The 17,273-nt window shown below is 43.0% G+C and overlaps 1 protein-coding gene across 1 annotated transcript in view; it reads right to left on the bottom strand.

The window, feature by feature from the left end:
• GCGR (glucagon receptor) overlaps window positions 1-17,273 on the bottom strand; it is a 177,195-nt gene that overhangs the window by 58,378 nt on the left and 101,544 nt on the right. Inside the window, exons 2-3 of the mRNA XM_069755776.1 lie at window positions 9,024-9,161; window positions 321-417 (exon numbers count right to left, since the gene is read on the bottom strand). Coding sequence (XP_069611877.1) covers window positions 321-417; window positions 9,024-9,077 — 151 coding nt within the window. The 5' untranslated portion in view covers window positions 9,078-9,161. The remainder of the gene's footprint in view (window positions 1-320; window positions 418-9,023; window positions 9,162-17,273) is intronic.

Raw genomic sequence — 17,273 nt, 5'->3', positions numbered from 1 at the left:
TAAAACATATCAAATGTTTAGAAATTCTACTGTGCCTAATAATTTGGGACAGTGCATTTTGAGTTTTTATTCATTTTGGAGATTATACTGTTATCATTGGGAGGTTTCTTCAATAAAATTCGATGTATACTCTAACGGTGATTACTTTTATTAGACTGACTGTCATTTGCACCGACCATCTAGGAAAATCTGCGAAAAATGTAATTTGCATAATAATTTGGAACATGGTGTAGTTTATGTTGTCATCTGTTACTGATTGAATACATAGTTATGAGCCTACATTTGGAAAGCATATATGATAAAGACATCATGGAGTTCACCTGTTGGAGGGGGCTCCATGGACATATTCTGCTGGCACTCAGTTTCATACTTCCTCCAGCTGTCATACAGGTAATCCATTACCTGAGCTGAGATGGCCTGTGAAGAAAACAGACATGGAAGCCAATTCACAGACATACAGAAAAGTGATGTTATGCAGAAGCTAACGCAGCATTCAGAAGTGCTTCCTAAATGGCAGTAACTTGATGCACGGCCTACTTCATGCACATAGCGCACATAGCTTCCAATGATTCAGACAAGCGCTCTGTTACAACTTCACAAAGTCATATGGAATAATAATATATTGTACGTATATTGTATCCGTGCTACTTCTAAAGTGTCAAAATGTAGGTAATCGGGGTGTATGCAACAAAATGAGACATTTTCTCTTAGATTTACATTGAATCTAAAAACTGGAATAGGACCTGATTGTTGGAGTAAGAGCGTCTCTTACTTCACCGATCCATGTTTTGAACTGGCCAGTTAAGCTCATTAGGAGCCAATTGGAAGAGTTTAATAAAAGGTTGGTGAACCTGTAGACTGCAGATGTTCATTAACGTCTATGGGATTTTTTTCTAGGCATGCTCTGTGACCTGCGCAGAGGTCATTATGCAGAGAGGATGAAGAAGTAATCTATAATCACCACCAATTATGAATGTCTGCTCTTTTGTTATCCATTGCTATGATTCTGCCTCTGATAATAATGAGATGATTGCCGAAAAATGATGTGTACAAGTCAGGAAGCACCAATCTTTTCTGAGACTCAGTGACTAGAGATAAAATTTCAAGATTTACAAATTTTTGTAGTAGATAGTGACATAGGAAAAAAAAATCACAAAAAATTCTTAGCTTTACTGTTTATCTTAAAATTGATTGAAAGAGTAGTTCAGTTTTGTATGACTCATTCACTTTCGACCAACAAGGAGCATGAGATTACTGAACACCCAGTCAGTCTATGCTTGGTCAGACTTGTACTTCTATGGTGGAGTGGGGAGGAAGCAACTGAGGATTGTCATTCCTTTCAACATTCCTTTTAACAATCTTTGAGTGTTCAAGATATCCATAAATTTGCAAGACAGTTATACTGACAATATGTGGGCAGTGTTCTTCCAGACTCTGGTATTACTCATTAATGGCATACCTTTCCTATAGCAATTCCCTATTATGCTAAGTATGCTATTGCCAAGACATGGCTTCCCTCACGATCTCACTAGTGTGCCTAAATTAATGTTATGTTGTTATTACTGATGAGTGAACATGCTGGGATAAGGTGTTGTCTGTGTATGCTCATGTGCTAACCGAGTAACTTTGGTGTGCTCAAATAATATGTTCGAGTCCCCGCAGCTGCATGTCCCACACTTCTTCTGTGCGCCCCTGGGGTCCAATCGCCACAGAGTACTGCATCTCAGCCAGAGGTGTGGTATTCCACTCTCAGGTAAGGAGGGGGCACTGCACAGAACCCCACAACAGCATCCAACATGAGACACTTCAGTCAGGGCACCTGGGCGTACCCTTACGGAGGATAGCCTCATCCCAGTCTAGAGGGGATATATAGGTAGAGGGTGTGGGTGGAGTCAGGGAGTCTGCAGGGAGAAAGAGAGGAAAGCAGATGTGAGAGTGAGAGGACACATAAAGATCAAGACAGACAGAAAGGAGTTCCCTAAGAGAGAGGGAACTGAAGGAAAGTGATGCTAAAGAAAGAAGAGAAGGAAGGGGTCCTAGAGGCACGGGTAGTGAGAAGTCCACCCGTGGGGTTCGTATTCACGCTGACCATAGTCAGGTGGAGGGACCAGGTTGCAGTCAGGGGACCGGCCCCATTCTAGTGGAGAAACTAAGGACTCAGCTGGATAACCAGAGGCTGTGGCATTTGCAAGAAGCACAGCCACATCTGCACACATTCGCTGAAAAGGCAGCCGGATAGGTTCCAGGGGGTCTAGAGCTCACCGCCCGACAAGATATATGGCTGCTGGCTTGGGACACTGTGTGGCAGGCACAGAGCAAGAGAGGCGAAGCCAGTGCAGAGAAACAGAAAGGCAAGGAACATAGAAAGCGGGTTCTGGAAAGTGCACCCAAGTTGCTTGAGAGCTGGCTGGACCACAAATCCGGAGGACACAGCACCCTGGCTGAGGCAACTAAGAACTGTGAGTAAAGCATTGGAAACTGCACCCTGCTGTGTCCTCACACTTATTTACTGCACCCCCCCCCCCTGCACCACATCTACTATCAACATCTTCATCTTCATCAACCTAAGTGCCCTGTGACTAAAGCTCTGCCTGAGGAGAGCTGTACCAACTCTGCTGCATCACCATCAGCCCCCCCAGTGGACTCTGAAGCAGCGTCGACTAGCAGCTTTATTGCCTTGTACCACAAGTGGCGTCACGAACATTTACAATTTTTTATGTAATTGACTCTTCTATTGGATGCCCAGGGCTACGGACCGGGTCACTGCTGCCGTGGCACATCCCCTTTAAGAACCAGCCTGATACCAAGTATCCCCATGGCCCTAGCAGGTGCTCCAGTTCCACAGTCGCAACACATGCAGAGATTTTCTAACAAACAGCCCAATCCCGGCATGTGTTGCGGCTGCCATGAGACATGCAGACGCAGGGACTCGAACATATTTTTCAAAGCCATTCTGATAGCACACGAGCATGCTGGGATAACGCCTTATATGAGCATGTTATCTGAGCACCTTATACAGTTGTGCTCAAAATTTTACATACCCCGGCAGAATTTGTGCTTTCTTGGCCTTTTTTCAGAAAATAAGAATGATAACACCAAAACTTTTTCTCCACTCATGGTTAGTGGTTGGGTGAAGCCCTTTATTGTCAAACTACTGTGTTTTCTGTCTGGGTATGTAAACTTTTGAGCACAACTGTGTGTGACATGGGTAATCAGAAAATAAATTCCCATTTGAGATTGGTGGCAGCACCTGTTCAAATATCCTTCATCCTGTTATGCCATTAGGGTGCTTTCACATTGTGTCCCAGCACCCGTACAGTAACTTTGTCGGGATTTACGTCTGCATCTCCCGCAAAACGGGATTTGGACGTATGCATCTTTAAGGGGTGACCTAGATTGTGAATGCCCCCACCCCTTGAAATATGTCCTTGCAATTCTTGCTCAGCCCGGGACCATATGTTGTAGTGTATATTTATGTATAATGTAATGTTGTACCCCTCGTCTACTGCTATTGTGTATGTGTCATAATGTACGTATTTATTACTGCTTTGTATGAGAAGAGGTTCATTGTTTGTCATAGGGAAAGTCTACTATCCAAGTTTAGCCACAAGATGGGGTACATTATAGTTTCAGTTATAGCACTGGAAATAGGAAGGAGGGTCAGCTGCAGCTCAGTGAGGGAGAACTTCCTCATTTGAGTCAGAAGGGCCCGGGTGCCCAGACAGTCCACACGGGCTGAAGTACCCAGGGCCATAGCAGCGACCATGCAACGTTTGCTAAGAGAGAAGCCCAGCCATCCACAGCATCGGGCCTGAGTAGCAGTGGCCAGTACAGCAGCGGGAAAGGAGAATCCAGACAGAAGCAGTGATAGGACGGGGACACAGGTAGCTCACAGGTAGGTAGGTAATGTGGCAGCTTATAGCTTGGGCAGATGCCCTCAGTACCAGCGCGAAATAGCTGAGGGAACTCTCAGAAGCAGTGAGCTTGGAACAGGAGTACGCTAGGTCACTACGAAGTACAGTACAGAAGGGCAGGTCTCTCGCCAAGTGGCAATTGTCTTTGGCATGGAAATTCTCTGGTCTGGGGCAAAACAGACTAAGGAAGGACTAACTATAGCAGTGCTGAATTGGGAGTATGCTGTGGGACCGTGTCGCACTGCTCAAAAAAATAAAGGGAACACTTAAACAACAGAATATCACTCCAAATAAATCAAACTTCTGTGAAATCAAACACTGTTTGACAATCAATTTCACATGCTGTTGTGTAAATGGAATAGACAACAGATGGAAATCATTGGCAATTATCAAGACACACTCAATAAAGGAGTGGTTCGGCAGGTGGGGACCACAGACCACATCTCAGTACCAATGCTTTCTTGCTGATGTTTTGGTCACTTTTGAATGTTGATTGTGCTTTCACACTCGTGGTAGCATGAGATGGACTCTACAACCCACACAAGTGGCTCAGGTAGTGCAGCTCATCCAGGATGTCACATCAATGCGAGCTGTCGCAAGAAGGTTTCCTGTGTCTGTCAGCGTAGAGTCCAGAGGCTGTTGGCGCTACACAGCTGGACTACAATGAAGGAGTAGAACCATCTCAAGGAGGATCACAAGGAAATGGACAGCATGTGACTTAAATATGAATGTCTGAGCAAAGGGTCTGAAAAATTGCTACATTTCTGCTTTTTTAAGTCAAGATGGGGTGCTGAGTGTATATTAATGAAAAAAAATAACTTTTTTGAATTTACGAAATGGCTGCAATGAAACAAAGAGTGACAAATTTAAAGGGGAATGAATACTCTCCGTACCCACTGTGTATATATGTATATATACAGTATATATATCTATATGTATAATTGTCTAAGGGTTTTTCTGTCTGTCTGTCCTGGAGATCCCACATCTCTGATTGGTCGAGGCTGCCAGGCCTCGACCAATCAGCAACGGGCACAGTATCGACGTAGATGTCATAATGGTTGCCATGGCGACAATGATGTCATAAAGGTTGCCTCGACCAATCAGCGACGGGCACAATCTGCCGCGAATTCTGGAATCATCATTGTCCATATACTACGGGGACATGCATATTCTAGAATACCCGATGCGTTAGAATCGGGCCACAATCTAGTCTATCTATATATATAATTGTCTAAGGGTTTTTCCGTCTGTCTGTCTGTCTGTCTGTCTGTCCTGGAAATCCCGCGTCTCTGATTGGTCGAGGCCGCCAGGCCTCGACCAATCAGCGACGGGCACAGCGACGATGATGTCATAAAAGACGTAGACATCCCGCGTCTCTGATTGGTCGAGGCTGCCAGGCCTCGACCAATCAGCAACGAGCACAGTATCGACGTAGATGTCATAATGGTTGCCATGGTGACGATGATGTCATAAAGGTTGCCTCGACCAATCAGCGACGGGCACAGTCTGCCACGAATTCTGGAATCATCATTGTCCATATACTACGGGGACATGCATATTCTAGAATACCCGATGCGTTAGAATCGGGCCACAATCTAGTCTATATATATAATTGCCTAAGGGTTTTTCCGTCTGTCTGTCTGTCTGTCTGTCTGTCTGTCCTGGAAATCCCGGCTCTCTGATTGGTCGAGGCTGCCAGGCCTCGACCAATCAGAGACCGGCACAGCATCGACGTAGAAATCCCGCATCTCTGATTGGTCGAGGCCGTGAGGGTTTTTCTGTCTGTCTGTCCTGGAGATCCCACATCTCTGATTGGTCGAGGCTGCCAGGCCTCGACCAATCAGCAACGGGCACAGTATCGACGTAGATGTCATAATGGTTGCCATGGCGACAATGATGTCATAAAGGTTGCCTCGATCAATCAGCGACGGACACAGTCTGCCGCGAATTCTGGAATCATCATTGTCCATATATTACAGGGACATGCATATTCTAGAATACCCGATGCGTTAGAATCGGGCCACAGTCTAGTATATATATAACTGTCTAAGGGTTTGGCTGTCTGTCCTGGAAATCCCGCGTCGCTGATTGGTTGAGGCCACCAGGCCTCGACCAATCAGCAACGGGCACAGTCTGCTGCAAATTCTGGAATCATCATTGTCCTCCACTGCTGTCAAGTGCCGCCATTGTGTTGTCTACGGGTCTAATTGTATGTCTGTCTCGGATATCAGACAATCAGCGATATTAGTGAGGGATTTAAACACCACTGACAGCGCAACATACATACATACATACATATTCTAGAATACCCGATGCTTTTGAATCGGGCCAACATCTAGTATATATATATATACAGTGGGGCAAAAAAGTATTTAGTCAGTCAGCAATAGTGCAAGTTCCACCACTTAAAAAGATGAGGCGTCTGTAATTTACATCGTAGGTAGACCTCAACTATGGGAGACAAACTGAGAAAAAAAATCCAGAAAGTCACATTGTCTGTTTTTTATCATTTTTTTGCATATTATGGTGGAAAATAAGTATTTGGTCAGAAACAAACAATCAAGATTTCTGGCTCTCACAGACCTGTAACTTCTTCTTTAAGAGTCTCCTCTTTCCTCCACTCATTACCTGTAGTAATGGCACCTGTTTTAACTTGTTATCAGTATAAAAAGACACCTGTGCACACCCTCAAACAGTCTGACTCCAAACTCCACTATGGTGAAGACCAAAGAGCTGTCAAAGGACACCAGAAACAAAATTGTAGCCCTGCACCAGGCTGGGAAGACTGAATCTGCAATAGCCAACCAGCTTGGAGTGAAGAAATCAACAGTGGGAGCAATAATTAGAAAATGGAAGAAATACAAGACCACTGATAATCTCCCTCGATCTGGGGCTCCACGCAAAATCCCACCCCGTGGGGTCAGAATGATCACAAGAACGGTGAGCAAAAATCCCAGAACCACGTGGGGGGACCTAGTGAATGAACTGCAGAGAGCTGGGACCAATGTAACAAGGCCTACCATAAGTAACACACTACGCCACCATGGACTCTGATCCTGCAGTGCCAGACGTGTTCCACTGCTTAAGCCAGTACATGTCCGGGCCCGTCTGAAGTTTGCTAGAGAGCATTTGGATGATCCAGAGGAGTTTTGGGAGAATGTCCTATGGTCTGATGAAATCAAACTGGAACTGTTTGGTAGAAACACAACTTGTCGTGTTTGGAGGAAAAAGAATACTGAGTTGCATCCATCAAACACCATACCTACTGTAAAGCATGGTGGTGGAAACATCATGCTTTGGGGCTGTTTCTCTGCAAAGGGGCCAGGACGACTGATCCGGGTACATGAAAGAATGAATGGGGCCATGTATCATGAGATTTTGAGTGCAAACCTCCTTCCATCAGCAAGGGCATTGAAGATGAAACGTGGCTGGGTCTTTCAACATGACAATGATCCAAAGCACACCGCCAGGGCAACGAAGGAGTGGCTTCGTAAGAAGCATTTCAAGGTCCTGGAGTGGCCTAGCAAGTCTCCAGATCTCAACCCTATAGAAAACCTTTGGAGGGAGTTGAAAGTCCGTGTTGCCAAGCGAAAAGCCAAAAACATCACTGCTCTAGAGGAGATCTGCATGGAGGAATGGGCCAACATACCAACAACAGTGTGTGGCAACCTTGTGAAGACTTACAGAAAACGTTTGACCTCTGTCATTGCCAACAAAGGATATATTACAAAGTATTGAGATGAAATTTTGTTTCTGACCAAATACTTATTTTCCACCATAATATGCAAATAAAATGTTAAAAAAACAGACAATGTGATCTTCTGGATTTTTTTTTCTCAGTTTGTCTCCCATAGTTGAGGTCTACCTATGATGTAAATTACAGACGTCTCTCATCTTTTTAAGTGGTGGAACTTGCACTATTGCTGACTGACTAAATACTTTTTTGCCCCACTGTATATATATATATATATATATATATACTTATATGTGTGTGTGTGTAAATATAGAGGTACTTTTCAATACATAGTTGTGCTATGTGAAAAATGTGGCAAAACCAGCAAAAGTGCCACAAAGCAATTACTGCTAAACTGATTAAAATCATGACAAAACATGACCTACATGACCTATGACCACAGCCTTTATTTCAACTTTGTATATAGCCTACACATGTATCTTGGTCGCCTTTTTGATCATTAAAGGTTGTTTTGTTTATCTAAGAAAAATGTAATAACATTTTCTGTTGTCTTATTTTGGCAACTAGACAAATGTTTTACGCTTAGCCCAATCTATCACAACCGTTATCACTGGTAATTAACATGTACAGCATCTTTATTGATTAGAAGACTGACTGCTTTATTTTTGTGTAAATTCATACATTTTTTACGCAAATAATTTTTCAAATAGGATGTCAATAAAAATTTTTGAAAAATGTATGTACCAGAGAATGAGTTAACAGTGAATCTGTCACTGAGCCTGATGCCTTACCTCTCTTCTGAACTGTTTTATGCTGTTTTATGATCCTATCAAAGGTTAAGCTAAACTTTGATGTTTTACTTATTAAAATCCTATTGCTGTATTACAAATTGTGATGAAAATGCTTGCTTCTTTAGGCAGGTTTTATTGCCGCAACTTTGAATAAACCCTTTATGATATTGCTAGTTGGTTCATTAATAAGTGCAACCAGAAAATCAAATTATTTAAAAATGAAATAAGGGGTAACAGTGAGCAGAGGAGAAGGCTCCTTGCCCTTTATAAATAGGAAATCTGCTCCATTTTGACTTATGACGGGAGTGACAATTTAAATTTGGAAGGATAATATGAATTGTTAACAGCAATGCACTTTAATGTGGCTTCTTCGCGAGGCCTGCAAGCCATTAGAAAGACATTGTCTGTGAACTGTCACTCCTATTTACATCCATGCATGATGCATGTCGCTGAGCGTGCACGTCTGCCTCTCACAGAACAGAGGATGTGACCTGCACTCCTGGTCATTCCCTCATGAGCACAGTTGGAGGACTTCCAGGAAACACTGCTCAATCTGTGTCTTCTCAACCATCACTGGGCACATAATGAAAGAAGCAGAATCATATATGTCATTTATTTCTGTACCTGGCAAAGCACTATCAGTACCAGCAAGACACGGAGGAAGGCAGTCTGGGGCATCACTGGGCGCTGGTAACCTCATCTGGAGGATCTTCTGTTCTCTTCTGATGGAGCTTTCGGGAGAAGTGCACAAAACAGTCAGGGCTAAGAAGAGGACACAGAAAGTTCATACTTGACATACTCTCAGCTTTTCTTCACTACTTTCTGCTACATCTTTTCTTGCATCTGGCACCATTCATACCCTCATCTCTAATACGAAGCCCCATGAAAGGAAATGCTAGTAGGTTCACCGATCAATATGGCTACCCAGCTGGAATTAGTACGCATATTCACTCCCAGTAGAATAGGTTTTATTTATTGGGTATAACTTCCAGTAACATACAAGTTATGCCAAATGTTTCCCACAAAACTACATATTAAACTGAATCTCTGAAGCATTTTACTATCCAAACTATTTATATGCACATGTAGCTCTTTGAAAGACAAGTCCGGCAGTATCCACCCGTTCCTCCATTACTGAGAAATCAGCAATTCAATTATTGTAAACAAGGATGTAGATCTGAGGCCTCTGTCACTCCAGCTCTATTTATCATCCTGGGTGGGGAACAGAACTGGAGTGACAGAGGCCTCAGATCTACGAATAGTGCTTTAACCTCCTTTGCATATAAATTCCCATGCTGATTTCTCAGTAATGGAGGAACGGACTGGCCAGGTAAGGGTATTGCCAGACTCGTTTATGAAAGAATTACCGTACATGTGCATATAAATGGTTTTGGGGGTGAAACCCTGCTGACAGATTCCCTATAATATGTCCAGCTGGGACAGTACTTTCACCTTATGCCCTCTTATGTCATTTGGACTCTCAATCAGCACCGAAGAAAAGGCATTGTCCTGTTTGGAAACTGCTCTGAAGCCTATGTATACTTTCTGAATTTATTTAATTGCTGATTTCCTTCTTAAATAGTCTTCATTAAAAAAAAAATTACTATTACTAAAAATACTATGGGGCAATTTTTTCTCTCATGCCGATTCTGCATGAGAAAATAATCACAGTTTGCTGTGAATGCCTCCGATAATTGAACCATGTGCACCCATACAGTGCGATGTACGCTCACTGAGACAATGGAGAAGATGGAGAAATTACCGTAAGTTCTCCATCTTCACACCTGTGCTGTGATTCTCTCACGTGAGAGAATAGGATCACACTCAGATGACACTCGGATAAATCTCTGGGAGAGTACGAGCTGAGTGTCATTAGTGTAATCGGCCAAATTCACTCGCAAGAGAGAATCTACACCAGTGTGAGCGAACCCTTAGGACTTGTTCAGATGTCTGTTTTTCATGGATAGAACATTATTATCTGTTATAGTCTATGTGGCTGTTCACAGGTCCTTGTTCATGTGGCGGACCATTAGTCAGACAATAAAAATGTGGAGACACGTCCGATATTGCTCCAGTTTGGGATCAAAATTTCCCATTCAAGTCAATGTGACAGACACGATCTGTGCCCCTTCCATATTTTACTATCTAATGGGTATGAGCTACACGTGAGAAGAACAGATGATAAAAATGGACATATGATGGACAATGAAAATTGGATAAAAATCACTGACTTCATATGCAAAAAATGGACATGTGAATTAGGCCATAATGTGAAGACAGATGTCACGTACACAGACGGGACTATGCATCGTGCACAAATTCTTTCACTGAGACAAAGGGCATCCAGCTTCGCTACGAAGTCAAGTGTGGTCCACCATTATCCTTGACACGGATCAAACTCAGTATTTAAACTCTTTGGGTCAATGAAAAACTTGGACAGCACTTAGACATCATTCTAGTTTCATCCTCCTATTGCTGTCTGTTTTTCACTGACTTTCACAGAAGAAGGTTGAGAAACCTCCATGAGCATTTTTATTGCAATCGGAAAAAAAACTAATGAAACTCTAATGCTAAAACTGATTACACACTGACCAAACACTGCTGAAAATCTGAAACGGCACACTGATGGAAATTGGTCTGTTTGTTTCTAACAAGAAAAATCACTGATGCCTGAATGAGGTCTTAGAGATGGGGAGGTATCTGTACTGAAGAGGGGGGAAACCATCTACAGTCTCAGGGAGGGCAGACAAAATGAACTATAGAGAAGAATGGGCTGATACAAGAAGTAAGTGAAGACAGCAACATACTGGACATACACAAGAGGAACTGACCTATCAGGTCTGCAAATGAATGAAAAAAGGAAGATTTCAGAATGAAAATCAATGCAATTTTATTAATTAAAGGTAATCCCTAACATATACTGTATGTAAAAAAAAGGATTTTTTTCCATGTCAAAGGTGCTAGCCAAAGAACCCCAAACAAAAATACCTTCTTCAACTAATTTGGACATTAGTGCAATTTTTACAGGCGCTGTTACATATGATTTCCAGACATCCCATTTTAATTAGGTAGTAAAACTGGTTTGAAATCTGGGGAAAAATGTGCAACTGACAATACAACATTTATAATCCAATACAACCGGGGGGGGGGGGGGGGAGGGTTAAAGAAAATACTTTTATTTAATGAGGGTTTTTTCATAATAGTTAGGATTAGTGATGAGCGAGTATACTCATTGCTCGGGTGACTTCCGAGTATTTGTTAGTGTTCGGAGATTTAGTTTTCATCACCTCAGCTGAATGATTTACAGCTATTAGCCAGGCTGAGTACATGTGGGGGTTGCCTGGTTGCCAGGGGGAATTCCCACATGTAATCAAGCTCGTTAGTAGCTGTAAATCATTCAGTTGCCGCAATGAAAACTTAATCTCCGAACACTAACAAATACTCGGAAGTCACCCGAGTGTGCTCGGGAAAACCCAAGCAACGAGTATATTCGCTCATCACTAGTTAGGATTAGTGATGAGCGAATATACTCGTTACTCGAGATTTCCCGAGCACACTCGGGTGTCCTCCGAGTATTTGTAAGTACTCGGAGATTTAGTTTTCAGCACCTCAGCTGAATGATTTACATCTGTTAGCCAGCATAAGTACATGTGGGGGTTGCCTGGTTGCTAGGGAACCCCCACATGTAATCAAGCTGGCTAACAGATGAAAATCATTCAGCTGAGGTGATGAAAACTAAATCTCCGAGTACTTACAAATACTCGGAGGACACCTGAGCGTGCTCGGGAAATCTCGAGTAACGAGTATATTCGCTCATCACTAGTTAGGATGCAATCCATTTTTGCCCCCCCCCAATGCTATTCTTTCAAGGAATACAAACTGTCTCTGTTACTGCAGATGGGCCACATTTAAGACCTATTTTTCCAATCATCATATTGAAGTGATCCCTGATTTTCTTGTTAAATGAAATAAATACGCATAGAAAGCGAACATACAGTAGATATTGCATTCCCAGGTTATGGTGCGGTAGTCCGCAGGTAACACAATGTTCTCTTATATAATCCTCAGTTACACAATCAGACATCATGATTTACAATGAAGACAATTGTTTTTCAGCAATTAATAAATGAAATATCACTTCCTTCATGTGCCACCAATCAATGACATAGAACATGTTTTCTACAAAAGAACGTTTCAGCACTAGATAAATAGGGAACACCACTATATATAGCACCCGACCATTGTGCCCAAAACACAGAATTCTATTTGCTCGGAAAAAATGTCTCAATTACACAATGCTTGTTTGTACAGTATTTGCAGGCATGTACAGTTTTTCTAAGCTCTACTATTGGAGCCAAATTTCTTGGCTAGATTAGAGAAGTGCATGAATAGCAATTCCTCAATTGACATTATTATCTTAATCTCTCTTACGGTAAATCATAGGAGTTTTCAGAAGATAACAGGCCAACAGGTGACTTATTATAAGACAATAGGCAGTAAAAAGTAATGTCACTGGGAAAGGGAAAAGAACTAAAAATGTGACCACACAGTGGAGCTGGGTATGTCGCCACAATTTTGGTCACCTGCAGCAGGACAATGACTTTCAAAATCGTCCGTGGCTGGGTGGACATCCAGCCACACACCAATCTGCACCATAAACTGTTAAACACTACTATCTGGAATAATGCTAGCCATACACACTAGATTAATGGCAGCCAAACCTGACAAATCCTTTCAAACTTTCATGGGAGGTAAGTGACTTCCAGAGGACAATGGCTTACTCCCCTCTCCCCATATAGGACACATGAACTTCTTGCCTGAATTGAGGATGCAAATGTGCGAGGGACGTAAGTAATAAGTGTTCACACACATCAGATAGCTGTTAGCCCAAATAATCTATACCCCTGTCACCGTACACATGCAGGCTCAGCTTGACTGCTCAAATCTCTTTTAGGGAGTGTGATGGCAGGAGAGAATTGGATTGCACTCGCCAATGCAAGTTATTGGCTGCGAGAAAAAAAATGGACAGCACATGGACCATGCGTATGCCATTGGATTTTTACACACACATCTCAAAAGGAACCAAGAAATTGCATCAGCCAAGTGCAGTAAATCCACTGCCAGAACACTCAGAATCAAAAAATGACACGGAGGTCCCCACTATTTTATGAGCCAGCAAAGGTAAAGCAGGCAGTTGTGAGCTGATATTATCAGTCTTTGAAGGTTCACGGTTAGTGGGCACCTCCCAGCCTAAAAACATCAGCCCACAGCCACTCTATCACATTAGATGCCCCAAATCTGGCGCTTTACCTTCACTCTTCCCGATTGCCCTGGTGCGGTGGCAATTGTGGTAAACGGGGCTTGGGGTTGATGTCAGCTGTGATTTGTTGAAAGTCACACCAGGCATCAAGCATTGGTGTTAGTAATGGAGAGGTGTCTATTAAGAGATAAGCAAATATTTCAATGTTCGTTTCAGATTACGATCGCCGAATTTGCAACATTCGCCGATTCATTTGTCGAATATTCGCTGAACATAACTGAACGTCATTCAAGTCAATGGGAGGCAAAGACAAAAGCATGCACAACACTTTCAAACAGTCCCAAAAGCTGCCAAAACACATCAAATTAAAAGGAGACACCAGGAAAGTGACCGCTATTCACCAACAGTACAAATTGTATAAGGTATCGGGATCTGTGCCAGCATTTTCAGCTTTCAATTAAACGTCAAAGTAAGACAAGGTGGGTGTGGGATTGGTGTAGGCCTGCTGTGCTGGAAGCCCTGATGTCACATGCAACAGCTCTACCTGCTTTCATGCTTAGCCACACACAGGTGGCAAAAATATCTGTTTCGTAGACTGCTATTATAAGAAAAATACAAGGATAGTAACACGGATAGTTGACTACAAGGAAGTAGATTCCTGACGGTCTTGGAGGCCTACTGCTACAGGCAACACGCATGAAGGAGACCCAACTAGGAGCCTACACATTTACAAAAATTAGTGGCAGACACTAGCAAAGTGGCATCAATTGCAATAGAGTGGAACTAGCATAGCGGGGACGGACACCTCTTCCACTGCAGCCAACCCAGCAGATGGAGACTGTAATAGGCAAGGTGGTGGAACCACTGTGCCGTATCTATCTGAAAGCCTGGAGGAGTGTTACTAGGTGGCCTACCAAATCCCAACTCCGACAAGTGGAAGCAGATGAAGACTGCGACCCAAGGAGGGACAAGGAGGTGGCACCAGGTGCTACTCCATGGCTGACCTACAGAAGGTGGCATAAGCATAGTGCGACTGAACCTTAAGGGACACACCGACACATAGTGGGAGTGAGTGGGAGACACTGAATGTCTAGGTATGAGGAGATCCAATATAGGGCCAAGTATGTAATGTCAACAGATCAGAAAGTCTGTAGTAAGAAGGAATGATACACTGTGCCAAAAGCAGATGCCAGGTCCAGGAGAAGGAAGAGGACAAACTCACGTCGCTTTCATTTGATGGTTAGTAGGTCATTGGTGACTATAGTCAGGGCAGTTTCAGTGGCATAATGCGGTCTGAAGCCGGATTGTAAGTGGTCAAAGAGGGAGCAAGAGGAGCGGTGGTAGGACACTTCAAAATGGATATGTTGCTCCAGTACTTTGGAGGTATAGGGGAGAAATTATATGGGGCAATAGCTTGACACAAAGGATGGGTCAAAGGTGAGATTTTTGAGGATGTGTGTGATCGAGGTATATTTCAGTCAGGAGTGAAAACACCAGTTGTTAGTTACAGGTTGAAGAAGTGGGATAGGCTTGGAATGAGTTGGGATATTATTGTGTCAAGTTAACAGGTGGTGAGGCAAAGTCTTCAGCTGAGATGAGAGGAGAGGGGGAGGAGCTGAAGGACGCAGGAGAAAATTGAAAGTACTGAATAGCTGTTTAGGGCTGTGAGACAGGTATGATATGAGGGATGAGAAGTCAGTTTGTTTTCCTGCAGTGAGCAATTGCGCAGCATTTTTACAACTTCTGTTACTGGACGGGCTACTCCGCTCCCTTTCTTTGGCAGTTGTACAGCGGTACGCTTTGTAGACGAGGGCCAAAAAGAACATGTGGTCCAGCAGATGGCAAGCGCTGCATCAAGCGGCCTCTGCTCCTCTTCCTCCACCTTAGCATCACACACAGTACAGTCCTCAGTGCTGGCACCCCAATTACCCTTGTTTTCACCCACATCACAGCTCTCCAACTGCCCAACTGACTATTTCGAACCACAGATGGCTGAGTCTGCAGAATTGTTCACACAGAGAGGATGACGATGAGGTAGTAAATCACACTTGGTGTAAACCCAGAGGCATGCAGCTCAGCAGAGGAGGAGGAGGAAGACAAGGAGGTTATGTAAACCCAGAGTTATGCAACCATGACAACCAATGCATCCTGAGCCCAACTCTGGCAGTAGACAACAGCATTCGCGGTTCTGCAGTTGCCTAGCTTGGTTTTTTTTTTCAGACCTGCAAAGATCTAAAAATCACGTTATCTGTCAAATTTTTTAAAAACTACATAGTAGAGTTAAAAAAATGAAATAATTTCAGTACTACATGCATGAACTGGCACATGCGCAATCAACATGCATCAATCTGGGAATGTCCCTGTGCTGTAATGCACTCTATCAACCGTATCTTCTGATTCTTCCTCCTCGCTTACCGTGGCAAGTGTTGTCACACAAGTCTTTGGCCGCAGAATCTTCACTTGTTTACCCCCTACAGTTGGCTTGACTGAGAGCCTGTCAGCTGATACGGAAGTGGACATGCCTGCTGTTTCTGACTGATCTTACATACCAAAATCACCCTATCTTTCTCAATCCACTGTAACATTTCCTCCTGCACCTCTCTCACAGTCCAGAAGCTTGTCGTGTTCACCCTTCTCCACCCTGTGTCAGGACAGCAGCGAGCCCTTGTTTGTGCAGTTGTGCTCATGTAAAAGATTCTTTCCTCCTACACATGGCAAAACTAACAGCTTGAACTTCACATCTTCAATCTACTAATAATAATAATCTTTATTTATACTGTATATCGCAAACACATTCCGCATAGCTTTACATGTCAGAAGTTCATATAAAACAGTCAAAATTTACCAAATTTAAGATAATCAAACAATTAAAGCAAAAATAATGATGACCCTGCTCTTCAGAGCCTACAGGTGGGGGTGACAAAAATAACAGGTGCTTGTTTACAAAAGTAGAGAAGTAGAGAATAGGCTATATACAGAAGAAAGAATTAAGTGTGGATGAGGGTTGGATGACGAAGATATGCTTCAAACTATTTTTTAATTAGATGTCCCCTACTGTATTACATTAGTAACAGAAGAATTTTTGAGGGGCCTGTCGACAAGGCCTGTATAACATTGACTACATGCTCCAATTTCAAACTGAGACCTCCCTTTCTGTGTCCCATTAGTAACATAAAAAAATATATTTTTAGTGTGGCTGAGGCCCGTGTAATCTAGAAGATTGTCCCTTGGGTTGGAATGCCCTCTTTCCTACAGTTGCTGCTGGTAAGGTACAAGTTTGCCAGAGAAATATGGCTGACGTGTCGTTAAATGGGAATATACAACAGGATCTATAACAGGGCAGCTATGGGAGGTATGAGATCCGGGATCCAGCTTACAACGATTAGTCGTTTACCCAACACCAATTACCAGAGAGCAGTTGATGCTCGTTAGAGGATAGGTGTAACAGATGCGCGTCTCAAGCTAGGCATAAAAGATGTCAGAGAGAAATTGGATGCCAAAGATGCGCATAATCTAGAAGACAGGTTCAAAACAATTTCAAACTCAGATCGTGGCTGCTGTATCAAATTTGTAAAAAAAAAAAATTAATGTGCACGGCTCTACACACAGAACAA

Source organism: Ranitomeya imitator, chromosome 2 (genome assembly GCF_032444005.1).
Source record: "Ranitomeya imitator isolate aRanImi1 chromosome 2, aRanImi1.pri, whole genome shotgun sequence".
Taxonomy (NCBI): domain Eukaryota; kingdom Metazoa; phylum Chordata; class Amphibia; order Anura; family Dendrobatidae; genus Ranitomeya; species Ranitomeya imitator.
The sequence above is the reverse complement of the archived record's forward strand: the minus strand, read 5'-3'. Positions and strand labels throughout refer to the sequence as shown.